The following is an 18,346-nucleotide window of genomic DNA, read 5'->3' on the forward strand; positions in this document are numbered from 1 at the left end:
ATCCCAAAAGCATCAGGACCTGCTTCATGGACGCCTTCCTCCTTTTTCAAACCTAATCCCAACCCAACCTTTCCCACTTCCCAACCACTCCAGGTCAGCACAAGGGGTTTTGCTTGGGCTGTGCCAGATACATCCGCGTTTTCAGTAGCTCTTCCTGCAGCAGCCAGCAGGGATTAACGTGTCTCTGCCTTCACAGCCCCAGTTCTGGCTGCCGTAGAGCCGGAGTTGGATGTTTCAGAGGCATCTGCTCTGTTCCCTAAAGCAGATCCAAGGAGCTGGAAGGTGATGTTCAGCTCATCTCATGGGGTCCAAGCCCACATTCCTCCCTTGGGGGATGCTGTTGGCTCTGGCTGGGGCCAGTCTTCGGCAGTGCTGTGCTGCTCACTAGGGATGGGAGGAGGAGAACACAGAGACACTGTTATTTATATTGCTTTATGGTATTTATCAACGAGGGATTAACAGCATTGATTCATCTCCAGTTACCTGATGTCTCGAACAGTTTGAGGTTACAGAGGGTGGGGATGAACCCTTCAAGCTGAGCACCACCATTGGTGGTGCCGCAGGACCGGTGATGCAGGGATGGACACCGTGATCTCTGGGTCAGGATGTGAGACTCCTGCTGCATCCAGAGGAGTCTCTGTGCCATCAGACCCCATGGACCAGGCAGCTGCAGTCCCAATGCCATGCTGGCATGGGGGGGGGATCATCCCTCTGCCTCTTGGAGAGGCATCGAGCAGCAATGGGGTCCTAGGAGATGTGGTCACGGGAAGTGTTTTCCTAACTTTGTGGCTTCAAAACGCAGCCGTGGGTCCCTGGGAGCTTGGCAGGGAGGTTGTTTGCAGCCTTGGGAGATGCCACACGTGAGGCTGGGTGCAGATAACGCCTCCCTTGATGTTTGGGCCATTGCTCCAGAGCAAACACCGGGGAAGGGGGATCTGGTTAAATCACAACTGAGCCTGGCGGGGATGGATGGGTCACCGAGTCCTCTGCGCTGCACTGCCTTGGGTCGCCCTGTCCCACAGCCCCCAGGGTGGCTCTGCCACCCTCATGCTCTACGTGGCTCCTCTCCCTAAGCTGCGTGTGATGTGTTCTGGAGGGTGAGGGATCCCCCATACAAACCCCAATGGCCCCAGTGGTAGGAGCATGGTGAGGGGCCAGCACCATGCTCAGGGGAGACCTTAGAGCAGCTCCAGTGCCTAAAGGGGCTCCAGGAAACCTGGAGAGGGGCTTGGGGCAAGGGACGTAGGGACAGGCCAAGGGGAATGGCTTTAACCTGCAGAGGGGAGACTGAGATGAGCTCTTAGGCAGAAGCTCTTCCCTGTGGATGGGGCTTGGAGCAAGCTGCTCCAGCGGAAGGTGTCCCTGCTTGGAGCTGGATGCGCTTTAAGGTCCCTTCAACCCAAGCCAGGCTGTGATTGATGCAGAGAGGAGCCGGGCTCGGTAAACAGCTCCCCACTGGAATAAACCACGACATGGAAAAAGCAGCACATTCCTGTGATTCCTGTTTGGAGCTGGGCTCCGAGGAGGAAGCGGCGCAGCGTGGCAGCGCTCCGGGCTGTCCCGGCGGCCTTTTGGTTGTGCAAGCTAAAGCAAACAGCCTCGTACCTCGTCCTCTGGCTCGTGGTGGGAGCTCCGTGCGTAAAGGCCCCCGGGGTGGAGGGCGGTGTTGGCTGGATGCGATCCCTGGCCGTGATGTGAAGGGCAGCGGGGATGTTGGACTGGGATACTGCTGCTCTCCCGGCACTGAAGCATCCTCTGGGCATCCATGGGGAGTGCCTGCAGCTGCAGACCCCAGAGCAGGAGCTTGCCGTGTGGCTCGATCCCTGCTCTGCTGAGGTGGGACAAATCCTGGTCCTGCCCTAGGTGCTGGTTTGGGCTCCAAGGCTGGTGGTTTCCCACCTGGAAACAGCTGCTTCTCGGGGTAATCCTCCCACTGTGTTTCTTTGTGGGTGTTTAAAGCTCAGACTGTGTTCCCTGCACTTCAGGGATGGGGGGAGCGGTTTATTCCCATGTAAAGGTAAGTCCTGGCGTGTCTCCCATCTGCCTTCTCTGGATTGAGGGGTCCCTGATAAAGCATAGAATCATGGAATCCCAGCCTGGTTTGGGTTGGAAGGGACCTTAAAGCTCACCCAGCTCCAACCCCTGCCATGGGCAGGGGCACCTTCCACTAGAGCAGCTTGCTCCAAGCCCCTGTGTCCAACCTGGCCTTGGGATGGGGCAGCCACAGCTTCTCTGAGCAAGTCCGTGCCCAAACTGCCCCTTCCAGTGCCAGTGTCCCTGGATGCTCAAAGCTCATCTTTGCTGGAGGCAGACGAGCATCTCCCCTGCTCACCAATGGCTGTGTGTGGGTTCAAGCTCAGCCCCGGGATGGGAGCCCCGGAGCACACCCCCCTTGGTTCCCTTCCATCTTCCCCTATAGCAGAAGTGCAGACTCAGCGCGGCTGCCCCGGTTGCACCATGTGTTTATCCTTGTTCCTGGCTATGGGGTTTGTTTGTCACACAAGGGCCGGTGGCCATCCCTCCCCTGGGGGAAGGCAAACACAGGAGTGGGGTTACTTGTGGTCACAACCAAGTGCAGGTCCTCTGGGGACTTGGCCCTGGTCCTGGATGGCCTCAGCATCACGATGCCTTCAGTGAAAGGAGCGCAGCATCATGGAATGGGTTGGGTTGAAGGGACCTTAAAGCTCACCCAGCTCCAACCCCTGCCATGGACAGGGACCCCTTCCACTAGAGCAGCTTGCTCCAAGCCCCTGTGTCCAACCTGGCTTTGGGATGGGGCAGCCACAAGTAAATGGGGGTCGCAGGAGGGAGGCAGAGCAGCCCGAGCCCCCTGGGAAGGAGGCACCAGAGCCTGCGGTTCTGTTCTGCTGCTGCATCAGGAAGCCTTGATTTGGGCTCAGCCCTCACCCAGCTCAACCCCAACACCTCCAATCACAGCCTCAGCATCAGCAGACCCCGCAGCCAAAGACACGGGGGCGAATGCAGGACCTGGGCATCAAACACTTCCATGCTCCGAGCCCTCACCCCCGGCTGCATCCCTGTGCCAGCTCCAGCCTCCCCTTGGCCTCTTGCTTCTGTCCTATACCCACGGCAGCCATCACTATTTCCATGGGAACCCCTCTTCAATCCGTAGCAATGCACCCGCTGGGGACACTCAGCCTCCCTCTCCCCTCTGCCTTGTATTCCGAGCCCATCTCTGGTTACAGGTGACATTTCCCTCTAATCCCAGGGATCTGCCGCTCTTTGGAAGGGAGCAGAAGGTGCCGGAGTTTGGGGACATGTCCGGGACATGCAAACACCTTTGTCCATGCCAGATGCTGGTGGGATGCTGCTGCCTCTGAAGGAACCAGAGGTGAAAGGATGGGGGTGAGATGGGATGGGAAAATGGGAGCAGAGGATTCCTGGGGTGTTCCTGGCTTTGGGGAACCTCCATTCTGCTCTCTGTGGAGCTCTTGTCCTGTGGTTATCCATGGCCTCTGCAGCCAAGATGGGAGAAGAGGAGGAGATGCAGAAAGTCCAAAGACCACAGCATGGCACAAGTTGCTGCGGGAGCTGCATCATTCCAGGCACAGGGAGAGCATTCCCAAGGGAGCTCTCACTGCCCCTTGCCTGCGTGACTCAAGGAAGTGGGGATCTGAGGCACGTCTCCGGCTTCCAAATTCCCTCTTAATCCGATCCCAAGAGCTGAGAGGAACCGAGAGACATTAAAAGTGTTGCTAAAGAAGCAAATCCCCCAGCAGCCCACTCCTGCATCCTATCTCATCTCTGTGTTGTGAATTATGTGCTTCTTTGGAACAGCCTTAAAGGAGGGTTAATAAAATGAGACAAGTTAATAATATAGGGAATGAAGAGCATCCCGGGATGCTGCAGCTCTAGCTAATCAGATGCTTTTCCTCAGGGGAGCAAGCAAGAGCTATAGCTAAAGCCTCCCTTTCCTTCCCTACCCCTGCTTCCTCCAGCTCCTCACTTCTTCTCTCATCCCAATGGCACAGCCAACAGGATTTGGGGTCCCCTAAGATCCCAGACACTGGGAAACAGCCCGTGGTGGTGATGGATGCGCAGGGTCACCCGGAGCACACCGGGGTGTCATACACCGGACAGGGAGAGGGGTGCTATTGATGAGCAGGTCCGTATCCTGGGGCAGAAAAGCAGGAATTGGGGAGTCAGGAAAGCCAGGCTGTGGACTTGTATCTGGGTGCAAAGCCCCACTCTGGAGCCAGGGAACGCTGCGTGCTGCTGCTGCACAGGGGGTAAGCCCTTGGTAGGACATGAAGCATTTTAACAGCAGTGATAAGGAGCTCATATTGCATGTGCTCCCTCCGTGGCCCACAGGGGCTGGATGTGGAAAAGGCATCAATTGCTGCTCCTTCCTTCCTTTTCCACCACTCAGATCCAGAGTTCCCATCCATGACCCAGCTCAGCCCCGCAGCGATGCTGCTTCCCTTCTCCTCAGCACACCCAGAAACCAAAGCCGTGTTCGGATAGAACTGTTCTCTTCCGAGTATCCCCCAGTGCTCCTGCCCTGGCTCGATGCATCCCGATCCCACCTCCTGGTACAGTTTGCTTCCCACATGTTGCAGAGGCTGGTGCTGCCTGCACAGCTTGTCCAAGCCAGACCCTGGGGAGCTGCATGTTCTGCCATTGGGATGTTCCTGCGGCTTTCATGGAATTCCCTTTCGCCAGCTGCTCCCCCATGGCCTCTGGATGGGTTTATTCCTTGGTAAACCCAGGAGGGTGCAAATAGCAAGAAGCAGGGATTGATCCGTGCTGATGTTCAATGCCATTAAAGGTGTCTGTGGCTCTTGCTGTACCGAGCAGCTGCATGTAAGAGGTGTCCCTGCCCATGGCAGGGGGGTTGGAACTGGATGATCTTAAGGTCCTTTCCAACCCAAACCATTCTATGGTTCTATGATCCTCCAAAGCAGGATGAGGAGCAAAGCACCCCATAAAGGACAGGTCCAGCTGGGCATAGGCACCCGTGGCCGGGGAAGGGATGTGATATTTCACCTGCCCCTGCTTCAGACTGGGGCTATTTGCAGCCAGGTCAGAAACAGGGAGTGATTTTTAGCAGCCATTGCCTCGCGTTGAGGTGGATCCGTTATCATCCATCAACCCCTGGGAAATGAGTTTCAAGATGGTTTGGGGGGGACTCAGCCTAATGCCTCGTAATGCTCCTGTCCTGAGGCTCTGCGTGACTCTGAGAGGAGCTTTAGAGGAAGCAAATGGATTTTCCATTGCCGCGAACCCAGGAGAAGGCTTCGAGCGGGCTATTTTTACCCATTCCTGGCACTATTAATAGCTGTTCAGTTGACAATAAATGCCAGTCAAGCTATTGGATTTGTCTGTCCCCCAGAGGTCAGCACTTCCTATCCCCCCTCCCCGTTGTTTTCCCTGTTGGGGTCTCACACACGGATGGATAAACATGAGAAACTGTCCCACTTTCCCTTCCCGAAGAGTCCTTGTGCCTTGCTGCAGGGCAGGATGTTCCCCTGCAGGCAGGAATGGCGCTGCGAGGGAAGCACAACCGGAATGCTTTTCCCTTCCATCCCACAGACAGCTGCAATTCCTTCACAAGCGTTTGGACAGGGTTTAAGCTAATAGCCATGTGTGAGACCACACTCGGGGGAGGTGAAATGCTCAGCACCATCCGCTTCCCAAGCAGCGCTGATGAGATGCGCTGAGCTGCACTGATTGTGTTCCAGCTGTCCCCAAGACCCCTCTCAGTGCTGTGGGTGAGGCTCCTGCTACCCTGACCCTGTTGCTGAGCTTGGTGGGTGTTTTTCCTAATGGAGCCTCACGAGTGTTTCTAATTCACACTTGCTCATCAGCCTGATTTAAAGAGGAGCTTGGCTTCCCCAGGCCCTCTCTCTCATGGGTAGCCCAGAGATCCCTCAGCAGAGCAACACTCCTGTTTCTCTCAGGACTATTGCTTGGCTGCTGCTGTCTGGGGATGATGCTGGTTGAACCCAGCACCTCCTCAAGCCCATAATAGCCTGAGGACCTGCCTTGGCACCCAGCTCCAGCAAGACCCAGCATCTTACAGGTAACGCACCCTGCCTGCCGCCGGGAGCAACCCTGCTGCCTGCACTGCATCCTGTGAGCATCCTTCCTCCTCCTCTGGGCAGCTCCCCCCTGCCCCACAGGGGCTGTAGGGCCCGATGCTGCGGCTCATACCCCAAAGCCCTGCCCGGGGCAGTGCGGCTGCGGCGCTGCCTGCGGGACCCTCGCCTGCCCCATAGCGGCGGAGCCGGCGGTGCAGGGCTTCGCTTCGCTCCGCTCTGCCTGCGGGGCGCGCTGCCGGGGCCCGCTCCTGCACTGGGATCAAGTGTATGAACCGCACCGGGGAGCGGGGCTGGGGTCCCCCGGTACCCCCCAGCTCCCGGTGCTTCCCACCGGGGAGAGAGATCCCGCTCGGGCCGGCCTCGGGAGGCCCGAGCTGGCTGCAGGGCACGGGGAGCCCGCACCGGGTTGCGAGCGGGACGGCGACAAAAGCATCGCGGCTGCGGGCTGAGCCGCAAAGGGGGCGGCTTGCAAATGGGACCGGGTGTAGGAACCGGGCTGTGCAGAACCGGAGCGCAAACGGGACCGGGCTCCTAAGCACGGGGAGTGGGAACCGGGCTGCAAATAGGAGTGGGCTGTGCAGCACTGGGGAGCCGTAACTTGGCTGCGAGCGGGACGGGGCTGCCAAGCGCTGGCAGTGAGAGCCGGGCTGTGTAGCGCCGGGAGCCTCCACTGGGCTGCAAAAGGGACGGGGCTCCCGAGCACCGGGTGCACGAACCGGGCTGCAAACGGGACTGGGCTGCGCAGCACCCGGAGCCCAAACGGGACGAGGCTGCCGCCAAGTACCGAGAGTTGGAACCGTGGTTGAAAGAGGGCCGGGCTGCGCAGCACCCGGAGCCCCAGCTGGGCTGAGAACGGGACGAGGCTGCCAAGTACCGGGAGTAGGAACCGGGCTGCAAATAGGACTGGGCTGTGCAGCGCTGGGGAGCCTTAAGTTGGCTGCGAGCGAGACAGGGCTATCAAGTGAGAACCGGGCTGTGTAGCGCCGGGAGCCCCTACTGGGCTGCAAATGGGACGGAGCTGCCAAGTACCGAGAGTACGAACTGGGCTGCGAACGGGACGGGACTCCTCAGCAACCAGGAGCAGGAACCGGGTTACAAACGGGATTGGGCTGGGGAGCCCAAATCGGGCTGCAAACGGGACGGGGCTCCCAAGTACCCGGAGCGCGAATGAGGCTGCGAACGGGGCTGCGCTGCCCAGCACCGGGAACCCAAACGGGGCTGCGAAGAAGGGGACTGCGCTGCTCGGAGCCGGGCACTGACTCAGCCGGTGACGCGCCGAGGGGCGGTCTCTGCCTCCTCCATATAACGAGGCAGCGGCCGTGCAGAGCTCACAGTGGCCTTTCCTGCGAGGGGAGGGGGCTGAGCAGCCGGGCACGCATCGCCTTCCTCCTCCTCCTCCTCCTTCCTCGGCGCAAGCTGCACTTCGCTTCAATGAAACTGGCAGCGATGATCAAGAAGATGTGTCCCAGCGAGGCCGAGCTGAGCATCCCCGCCAAGAACTGCTACCGCATGGTCATCCTGGGCTCCTCCAAGGTGGGCAAGACAGCCATCGTCTCCCGCTTCCTCACCGGCCGCTTCGAGGAGCAATACACCCCCACCATCGAGGACTTCCACCGCAAGTTCTACAGCATCCGTGGGGAGGTCTATCAGCTCGACATCCTGGACACGTCAGGCAACCACCCTTTCCCCGCCATGCGCCGCCTCTCCATCCTCACAGGTACTTGGGGACCCCCTCCCCATAGCAGATTTCAGGTGTTCTTGCCCAGTTTGGGGGTGTTTCTCCAGACCTGGGAAGTGGGATTTTTGGGGGGGGTGGGCAACTTTGCTCCCTGCATGGGGTGGATGGGAGGATGCAGGAGCCACGTACTGCCTACTCCTTCCCTCCCCAAGCACTTAGCTTAGGCAGTGCGTCCCCATCCCTGCGACCATCTCACGTTGGCTCTTTGTCCCCAGGAGACGTGTTCATCCTTGTGTTCAGCCTGGACAACCGGGACTCCTTTGAGGAGGTGCAGCGCCTGAAGCAGCAAATCCTAGAGACCAAGTCATGCCTGAAGAACAAAACCAAGGAGAACATCGAGGTGCCCTTGGTCATCTGCGGCAACAAAGGTGACCGTGACTTTTACCGGGAGGTGCAACCCCGGGAGATCGAGCAGCTGGTAGGAGGGGACCCCAAGAAATGCGCTTACTTCGAGATCTCGGCCAAGAAGAACAGCAGCCTGGACCAGATGTTCCAGGCTCTCTTCGCCATGGCCAAGCTGCCCAGTGAGATGAGCCCCGACCTGCACCGCAAGGTCTCGGTCCAGTACTGCGACATCCTGCATAAGAAGGCGCTGAAAGGCAAGAAGCTGCTGAAGGAGGGGGGCCGGGGCAGCTCGGAGGAGGCGTTCGGCATCGTGGCCCCCTTCGCCCGGCGCCCCAGTGTCCACAGTGACCTCATGTACATCAGGGAGAAAGCCATCGGTGGGGGGCACAGCAAGGAGAAGGATCGCTGTGTGATCAGTTAGGAGCTTTGCCCACCATGGGAAGGAAGGAAGGAAAGACTGGAGGGGGGGGGAGGGGGGGAGATGCTTGTTTCCGAATTGAGTTTGGGCAGGCACCCACCTAGAGAGGGGTTCGCCTCTTTCCCCAGCTTCCCTTATCCCAAGCATTGCTTTCGTCATCTCCCTTTCCTCTGGGGTGGGGGGGATGGATTTTGGGACGAAGGGATGCGAAGGGGGAGGCTTAGGAAGGGCAGAATGGGGATCTCCTTGGGAGCAGCCTCCTCCAGGCAGAGAGACAGGGAAAGGGTGAGCTGCTGGGCAGCCAGATGGGAGGATTAGTGAGGAGGGCATAGACTTTGGCGTTTCTTTCCCTCCCAAACCACCCAGCCTTCAGGAGGGGAGGGCAGGGACCTGCCAGCACCCACCTGGGGGTTTGGGGTTGGTTCCTGTTGGCTTGTTTTGTTCTCTTACCTTGAGAAGCTGAGCACGGACTCTGGCTCTGTGTCCTGTGTGGGTCTGTGTCTATGGAACACGTGCAGAAGACACTCCTAAGCTGTTGCAAAGGCATTGCAGGGTTACAGTCCCGATGGACCGAAACACTGACTCCTGTTTACATTCGTCTTGTCTCATTTGCAAGATCCAGGGGAGGGTGATGGTTGGGGGGGTGGGGGGACGGGACGGGAAGGGCTTTTCTAAGTGAGAAACCAATAGCACTTTATGTAGGTCTTGCTTGGCATTGACATGAACAAAAATCTCTTCAAGTGTTTCTACCGTGGGTGAAACTTTGATGTTTTATTTTTTCTACAAGTGAATAAAATCTTTTTCAAATGACACCTGTGGCTCCTCTCCTTTCAACCCGAATCCTGCTTCAACAAAGCCCAAACCCCGCTCTAAGGCGCTAAAACCCCTCTCAATTCAACCCTTTTATTTTACCCCCTTTTCTCCCAGTGCAAAGGTTTCTGGCTCTGCAAGCGGTCAGGGTAACAAGAGGCCACGCACGGAGTTACTCACTCAAACGTGTCTCCGAGCCAAGACTCTTTCCTCACTCCACTAACGCCAAGTGATGATGGCAGCAGCCCCACGCCGTGCTGGCCATTGGCATGTCGTTCACTGCAGCAACCCAGCAGCCTGACATCACATCGTTAGAAAGAGCTGCTTGTGTTTCATGCTTTTCCCCCCCATTAACTAAGCTTGAATGATGTCAACAGAGAGTGAGTCACTTGCGCCCTGGTTGGGGTATTGTTTTGATTTTGCAATAGGAGTGAAGGAAGTGCTTTGCTCGAAAGGTCACCTTTGCATTTGATGGGGTTTAATCTCTTCTTAAGGAGTTGTTAGTAAGTATTGCTAGAAGGGAAAGCTCTTCAAAGAACAACTCTTCCTGGCTCCGGCTTCTGCTGCGGTTCGCTTCCAGCCCCTTCAAGCAGCAGAACAAACACATATTAATGGCAAAGCGATTCTCCTGAAGCCATAAAATGAAGGTGGGCGAGTGAGACGCAAACCAAACCTGCCTCAGTTTCGGTTGAAACTTGGATTCAAGTTGCCAGAGTTAACTTGTTCCTGTGTTGAGTGCCAGACGGGTCTTTGGAAGAGCACTGCTTCTTCCAGCTCTGCATATGCCCTGATTTCATAGGAACAGCAGCTGGCAACAAAAGGCAAACCCCCATCCAGGAGTGAGATATGAGAATGTATTGAGCTGGGACAGGCAATGGTTGACAGCAAGGTAATTCCAGTAATAAACCGAGTGTACATTGTGCTGTGTTTATCTTGGTGGTGTGCTTTACTCAGAGTTTACACACTGGCACCTTCCCAACGAAAGTACTAGTAGAGTGGAGACAGAGTAATCTCTAGGCTCCAGGTGAGTTGCAACCATTCCAGCTTGCAGGGAGCAGGATTGCTTGTGTTTTGGGTTAGGAAAGGAAAACCATACACAAACACACCTTGTTTGCCTGCTTTTGAAGGCGTGAGTGTTACCCACCCTCTAACACTGGTTCTTAACAGATACTCTATTTCTCCTCTTCCACTACCAACCTGCACCATCTCTTAGAGAACCATGAGATTCAAGGTCCTGTCACATCTTCTATAGTCAACAAGACATGGTGCTGCTTATTGTCCTCTGCCACTGTGAGAGCCAACAGGAGGAGGACAGAGGCAGGGAGCCCCAGTATCCATCTGAAGGTGACACGACACTCAAGAGCTTTCCATCAGCCACTGGCAACCGTTCTACTGCCCAAATGCTTGTGTTTGTGGGAAGCCCCCAGAGCACTTTGGAGGGGGAACTGACCCGTCCTGTTGAGCCTGACTTCTGTCACACGTGGAGTAGCTAAAAGCTCTTATCACTTCTGCCCTCTTGTTTTGATTCTGCTTGCCCTTCCTCCAAGAGGAAACGACCCAGGAGCCGGGCCCAGGCTACGCATGTCCTCTGTGCTGCCAAAGCCCTGCCCCAGTCCACATCCACTCAGTGAATACACAAGAGAGGCAGCCTGGCATTTCTAAATCTCTGCTTGCTTCACCTCAGACACAACCACCGCTTGTTGAAAAAGAGAGAAATACAGAAGCAATTGAAAGCAATCGTTCCTCTTTCGACACACAGACGGGAAAGTGTTCCAGAGCCCCTTTCCAGGAGCAAGGCCAAATGGCTCATGCTTCCCTCTTACATTCCCTCCTGATGTGTGGCCATTTTTAAGTGTAAAGAAACCCTAAATCAGAAAACGCTCCTTCTTCTTGCTGAGGGTAACCAGCAGGTATTTTGACCCATAGCGAGGAGAAAACATCATGTCTCCTTGCTTGCTTCAATGTAAAGAAAACCAACCTCCCCTACCCAGAGAAGAAACAGAAGACGCATAAACGTACAGTCCTACAGCAGATCAAAGTGAGCACACCACTGTCATCATCACATGTGAAGCACAGTGTGCTGATTCAGTGCCACACGCCTTTGATCCACATAGGCACAACTTCAGAGCAACGCCACTGAAAGCAAGCACACAAGAAAGAGAAGTAAACTTCTGCCACCTTTATTTCTCCTGTTCAACCAGGACAGAGGTATCTCAGTATCTCAGACCCGACAGCAGAGCTGCACCCTTCCTACTCCTTGGGGATCTCAAACATGCAAAGGCTCTTGTACTTCTGCAGCAGTTCATTTTTGGTCCGGACCTGCTCCCGCAGGCTCTGCAGCTGCTGTTGCTGCTGCTCTGGGCTCACGCTGATGCCAGGCATGGAGCTGATCAGCTTCCTCATCTCCTGGAACTTGTTCTTGAGCTCATTCAGCACCTGGTGAACATCCTGGCTGTCCTTGTCCATGCTGCAGAGGAGAGAAAAGCAAGACACCAGTGAATTCTCCTATTGGAAACACCCCTTCAGCCTGTGGGGGTGACTGTCATTTCCAGTACAACCAAGGCTTAAACTGGAACTCACTGGGCAAATTTTGCTCTCGGTATCTAGCTACACACACCTAATTCACCTATCCTAATGAAATGGACACAGATAGATAGACAGAGTGGGTAACCTCTGGAGCAAACTGGTTTCCTGCCAATTTCCAGTTACCTCAGGACCCATCAATGAGGTGAGGAGCTGGTCTGCAGCTTTAAAACATTACCATGGAGCAGGCTACATTCTCCCTCTGCTTGAACTCCCATCTCTCTCTTTGGGGAAGGTAAGATCCCATACGTGTGTTGTGTGTAGGCACCTGGAAAGAAAGCTCTCAGTCTCACCCATGACCTGTTGCTTGCTGTAATACAATGGAAAAAAAATCAATGCAGTCGAACAGCTTGACAGCAGAAAATAGAAACTGTTCCCCAAAGTATCCCAGAGCATCCAATGGCAGGGAAAATGGCACTTTGGAGCTTTCAAACGACTCTCTGGGGATGTATACCTCATAAAAGAGAAGCGACAGCTTATTTTGCTTGTCCTTTAAGAGCAGCACAATCGGTTCCGCAGCCAGCTCTGTGCTTTTCAAGCACCACCGTTGTCTGAGGCAGCGTCTGCCCTCAACCCCTCATTAGTATCTGCCTCAGCTTTGTTAGCACCGGCGAGAAGTTTCCCTGATTCCAGGCAAAAAGCAAGTCCCCGCTTCCAGGGCGCCTGTTAATAAGGAGAGAGGGATTCTAATGGTCTTTGACAACTGTTCTATAGCCAGATCTAAAAATAAACCTGCTTGGCATGACCAGGGTAGAGACAGGCTCGATTCTAAACTTGAGGGAATCGTGCCATGGCTGAGAGCAAAGCTTTTAACCAGATGGTGGCCGCTTGTTTCAGAAAGCCTGCTGGAACAAAACAGTCATTACTCCCTCCTAAAGCAAACTGCAGCTGGTACTAGAATGGAGCCCCATTATGCAGGCATTCCCGGTCGGGATGGCAGTGGAAAAGTACAGGCACACACACACAGGCTGATGGCATGGGACGGATGGGTTGGCGCTGCCTTTAAGCTATCAGTGCTGCAGGCTGGCTTTGAGAGGGATGTCCTTCCCGTTCCAGGCGTCCCCAAGCCTTGTTCCCTTCCCCACAGGTAGGGAGCTGTCTGTGTGGTTGATCCAAAGGGATCAGGTTTTAACCCTGATGGGTGGTTTTCCTGCTGCATCAAGCCACTGAAAGGACTCCTTCTCTGAGGGCACGGACAGGCAGGGGTGAGGAAGTGTGGGAAGAGACCGCCTGCAGTAACACGGGATTGAACACAACATCCAGCCACAGCCTGGGCTGATGGAGCGAGCATGAAACCTGCCTTAAGGCACAGTGCTCTTCATTACAGCACACCGCAGCCCACCACTGGTGGAGCCATGTGCTGGGGCCTCAGCGGTGATGCCATTTGACTGTACAAGGTTGAAAATACCAACAAGCCCTGCTTGGGGAAACTTTGTCCGGACCCAAACAACAGGAAAGAGCACGTGTCCTTGAGTGTAAGCAAACTGATGGGATGTATCCTCGCTCCCAAGCAGAGTCACCTTGGAGATGTGTCAAAACAGCAGGGCTGGCAGCCGTGTTAAAGAATAACACGTTTGCCATCTGTCAGGGACACATCCCATCACCTCTGAGGTCCTACCTGTCTGCAGCACTGCTCAGTGCACCTACATGTGCTCCAGCCACACAGGAAATGCTGTGTGTGAAGCCAAGGAACACAGCTGGTTAGTGGGATGGCTGCTAATAGTGGGTGAGTCAGGAGACAGGGCACAGGATGTCCTAAGGACTGTTATCTATGGGTCAGCATGGCTTGCTCGGTGACAGACAGGAACTCTGGGAGATCTCAGCTCATGGTTATGGCTCACTTCCGCACCTGCATGCACCCAGCAATGGGGTTTAGCCTCGCTTGTGAGGTCTGGATAGAACAGGCAGGGTTGAGGTTGGCACCATCAGCATAGTGGGGAAACTGAGGCGCTCAAGAGGGTTTGTGTTCTCACAGCCATTCTGTACCTGGACCAAGGTGTCCGGGGGTGCTCAGTCTTTCCTCGCCACAGCTCACATTGTGGAGCCATTAAGGGTGAACCTCTCTCCCCTTTCAAACATGCCCGATGTAAGTGAAACATCAGCAGGGCACAGCCCAGCCTCAGCTCCTAACTAAGCACACAGGGAAAGGACAGCCAGGACCACAACCGGCAAGTCACGCTTCCCATTCCCTCTGCCTCACTCCATAGCGTACAGGTGAAAGCCTGCAGGGATTTCCACAGCAGAACCACACTGGAACCTTCAGCATCCCTGAAGGAGTTATCCTGGGCCATACACAGCACAGGTCTCCGAACCTTAGTACAAGTACCTTTGACCTTACGGTACTTATCTTGACCCAGGATGAGAACAGCTTACCCCGTACCACCGCAGAAGCCGTCCTGCTTGTTACAACTCCCCAGAAACGGGCTGTATCCCTGCCCCAGCACTGCCTGTACTTCCCGAGGCTCTTATCAGCCACACAAGACTCTTATCTGCAGCAATAACCCAGTGCAGGTCCAACACTCCTGCTCCTGGCTGTTAATGATGGGGCAGTGTCCCTGGCCCATGGGAGCACCCGCACTGCTTGGGTGACCCAAACACCGTGCAGGCGCTGCCATGACTCAGCGCAGGGATGCACCTGGGGCTGTGCCAGCTCTTCCCAGGAATTCCAGCGGGGAGGGAAAGGGCAAAGGAGATGCCGGGAGGGGCGACCTCATTGCCCTGCGACTCATCCAGGGCACTTGAGGATGTTGGTGCTTGGAGAATATAACCAAGAAGGGAGATCCCATCCACGGCACTCCAAGGATGCAGGGGGCTGGAGAGCATCGTTACAGGGTGATCCCATTGCCCTCATCCCTGTCCACCCTGAGGGTGTTAAAGCACCGTTAAAAGGGGGGCCCCATAGCCCTGCTCCCCACTCAGGGAGAGGGAAAGCATCATTTGAATGGGGGACTCCATTCCCATTCCCTATCCAGGGCACCCTGAGGATGTTGGGGTCTGGAGTACATCACTAGAGGGGGACCCCATTCCCATTCCCTATCCAGGGCACCCTGAGGATGTTGGGGTCTGGAGTACATCACTAGAGGGGGACCCCATTCCCATTCCCTATCCAGGGCACCCTGAGGATGTTGGGGTCTGGAGTACATCACTAGAGGGGGACCCCATTCCCCTGGTGGCAAAGCATCGTCAAAGGGGGGACCCCACTGCCCCACGGCATCACTGTGGGAGGGGGTGTGGGTGCGGTGCCGGGGCGAGGCGAGGCGAGGCCCGGTGTCCGCCGTTACCATTTGATGATGTCGTGGACGAGCGGCAGGAAGGAGAATTCCTGCGCGGGCGGCGGCTGCGGCGGCGGCGGCGGCGGCTTCGGCTCTGCGGGCGGCTCGGATGGCGGCGGCTCCTCGGCGGTGCGGGCCGCGATCCCCCCCGCGGCCGAGGCCATGGCGGACCCCGGCCGGCACCCGCGGCGCCGCGTAGTGACGGAGCGGGGCGGGCGGAGCTCGGAGCTCGGCCCCGCCGCCGCCGCCGAGCCCCGCCCGGCTCCTGCGGCCGGCTCGGGTGGGCCTTGCCCAGGCGTGGGTCTCGGCCGGCAGCGGGCCGAGCCTCGGGCCTGGCCCTGCGCCGGGGCCGCTCTTGGGCCTTCCCCGGGCACTGGAGTGGGCATGGGCCGGCACCGAGGCGACCTCCGAGGTTGGGCCTAGGCCGGGGACTGCGCCGGGGCCTCGCCTGCGCCTTCCCCCGGTGTTGGCGTGGGCATGGGCCGGCACCGGGTCCACCTCCGAGGTTGGGCCTGGGCTCGGGTCGGAGCTGGCACCGCGGCCTGGGCCTTTCCTGAGCCTTGCCCTGGGCATGGGCCGGCAGCGAGTGCGCCCCGGGGCTGGGCCTGAGCCGAGCCTGGGGCTTGCGCTGGGCTCGGGCCGGAGCACGGGCAGTGCCCCTGCGGTGATCCCCCCTCGTGCAGCCCAGCGGCAGTGAGAGCAGAAGGGGTGCGGGACCTCCCCCCCGCACCAGCACCCCTGGTGTGCTCAGGGTATGCGCCAGCAGTGTGCGCATCCCTCCCTTTCGACCCAAAGCTGAGGGGAGAGATCCCCCTGTGCAGCGGTAAATCAATCCCTGCAGCAGGGGTTTGCTGTCTCTGCTACGCCCCAGCTTCGTTGAGTTGGTGTCCTTAGATTGACTTCATAGGGGGCTGAGTGATGGGGACGTGGTCTTTGTAATGCCTTAATGTGGGAGCAGGCTTTGTGCCTGTGGGCAGTGGGCATTAGTTTAGGGAAAACAAGCTGGAGCATTTGCTGGGAGCCAAGCTTGGAAAGTGGAGGGATTTGGAGGAGAAAATGCATAACTTAATGTTTCGTTGGAAATAGCCCACCCTGCTCAACAGTCATGGGCTGGGAAGGCAGTTTTCTTCTTTAAACCAGTTTCTTTTGAAAAGGCAAACAGAAGCTATTTACAGATCAAATGAGAACGCTGGTAACCATTTAACCACAAGGAATATTGACTCTTTGCTCTAAATATAGCAGATGCAATCGCTCACTTTGTTCCTGTTGTCAGGAATAGATCCCGGCTCGGGCACTGATGTTGGAATGTGCGAAGAAGGAGCCCAGGTCCCTGCGGAGAGGCTGGTGGTATTTATGGTCCTTCCCTGAGCCAAGCAGGAGGTGCAGGATGCTGCGTCCGTCGTGTGGGTCTGAGCCGAGAGGTTCATTTCTGTCACTCCTTATGGGCTGTTTCTAAAGCAAGACTTGATTCAGGCTCCATGGGGGACTCTTCCCTCTGCACTGTGCTGGGTTTAATTCTCCCGTTGACTTGATGGAGAGGGTGATTAACTGCTGGTGCCTGCCTCTGAGGGGTGAGTCAGGCAGCCCTTAGAGCAGGCAACAACGTGCAGATACCGTTCAGCTGCACCTAAAGCGCTGTCAATCAGGCTTGCTTTGTGCCATTCAGTTCTCATTTTGGGGTTTGTGTTCCCAGAGCAGCTGGAGCACAGCTTTATCTAGGTTGTGTTCCTTCCCATCACCTCCTTCCAGTGGAAACAGCTCCCTGAGGTGACCCATCTCTGTCCTTTGGGGCTTGTCATGTCTCGTGGCAAATCCAGGGGAGAGTGAAGATGTTTGGGGTAGGGTTGTGGTTCAACAGGCTCCTCCAGCACTGGAGATGCTGGTGAATGGGTTAGATGAGACTCTGTGGTCACTGAGTATCATCCTGTGCAAGGGGCACAGTACCATGTACCATGACAGCGTGTCCATGTGAAGACTATGGGGCGAGGTGAGACCCTGCTGACAGGTCTGCAAGAAAGAGAAGATGTGATTTGAGGGGTGCACACAAGCATTGACCTCTGAGGAGCTATGCTGGTGGACCCTAATCTTCACCTGCCTTTGTGGAGCTCCAAGCTGGGAGGCCCTTTTCCTCGTGGGATAACTGATGGGACAATCTGGGTCACATCCTTATAATGCTGGTCCTAATAGGTATCGCCAACAACGTGGTCTTCCCCCTCCATGTCACTTTGTAATTCTGTCAGCATCTCTGCCTTGGGTGGAAGGGCTGTGTCTGACCATCCTCTCTTCTCATATGGAGCTGGTGGTGGTCTGCAAGCCTCCCTCATTTTCCAAGCAGGAAAGCTGGGATTTTTCCAACCACGCCATCAGTTCCTCAGCAGAAGGGTTTGAATGAGCAGCCTGTGAGAGCTCCTAGCGAGGCAGCTAAAACATGAACAAAGACACTGAGTGTTGAATGAGAAGGATAATTTCCCTCTGGATTTGGTAATAAACCGTGAAGAGCAAACGATCGACCTGTTCTTCTCCTTTGATTGGGGCTCTTTGTGTAATTCACTCCCTGGACAGCCAGTTTCTAAGTGTGTAAATGTCTCTGAACCATCTTATCTTCCACATCTTGAAGCCATCGTGCACTCATTGCTCATCCAAACATTTGGTTAACCCATTATCCTGAAACCCAGCTGAGCAAATAACCTCTGTCTGGAGCCTCTTTTGGTGGTGCCTGTTTCCTTTATGATACCAATGGTGTGCTTTCATTTCTGTACAAATTGTGCCTCTTGTCTGCTTCCAGAGGTAACTTGTGAGGGATTTACTACCAGTCCCTTCATTCAGTGCCAGGTAACTCTGTACCTTTCACCTTTTCCTTACAATGACTCCATGTTTTTATATTGATGGGCTGGCATTTCACTGGCTTCTGCTGCTCGCCGCCAGACCATCTGGAGCTTGTGCTGTTGCCATCAGCTCTGTTATCATTTTTAATATGTGGCTATCACCAGGTTGAACTTTATCTCTTCCTCCTGCACTGAGTTTTCTATTTAAGCCTTGCTAAGCTGTTGTGGTGGGATAAGCCTGTATTGCTCAGCTGGGAGGTGACGTCAGGGATGTGGCCACCTGGGATGGGGTG

At 56.0% G+C, this 18,346-nt stretch overlaps 2 protein-coding genes across 2 annotated transcripts; one reads left to right on the forward strand and one right to left on the reverse strand.

Annotated features, from left to right (window-relative positions):
• The first annotated feature begins 7,380 nt into the window (after positions 1 to 7,380).
• Positions 7,381 to 8,631, forward strand: RASD1 (ras related dexamethasone induced 1). The gene is made up of 2 exons (XM_057408493.1): positions 7,381 to 7,779; positions 8,016 to 8,631. The coding sequence occupies exons 1-2, from the start codon at positions 7,494 to 7,496 to the stop codon at positions 8,564 to 8,566; spliced, it is 837 nt and encodes a 278-aa protein (XP_057264476.1). The 5' UTR covers positions 7,381 to 7,493; the 3' UTR covers positions 8,567 to 8,631.
• A 2,906-nt stretch (positions 8,632 to 11,537) lies between these two features.
• Positions 11,538 to 15,407, reverse strand: MED9 (mediator complex subunit 9). The gene is made up of 2 exons (XM_057408471.1): positions 15,238 to 15,407; positions 11,538 to 11,840 (listed from the first exon to the last, which is right to left on the reverse strand). Exons 1-2 carry the CDS (start codon positions 15,390 to 15,392, stop codon positions 11,624 to 11,626), a joined length of 372 nt encoding a protein of 123 aa, XP_057264454.1. The 5' UTR covers positions 15,393 to 15,407; the 3' UTR covers positions 11,538 to 11,623.
• Positions 15,408 to 18,346: the final 2,939 nt, after the last annotated feature.

Source organism: Pezoporus wallicus, unplaced genomic scaffold (genome assembly GCF_028554395.1).
Source record: "Pezoporus wallicus isolate ANWC-B61680 ecotype Strahan unplaced genomic scaffold, APGP_CSIRO_Pwel_v1 scaffold_14666, whole genome shotgun sequence".
Classification (NCBI taxonomy): domain Eukaryota; kingdom Metazoa; phylum Chordata; class Aves; order Psittaciformes; family Psittacidae; genus Pezoporus; species Pezoporus wallicus.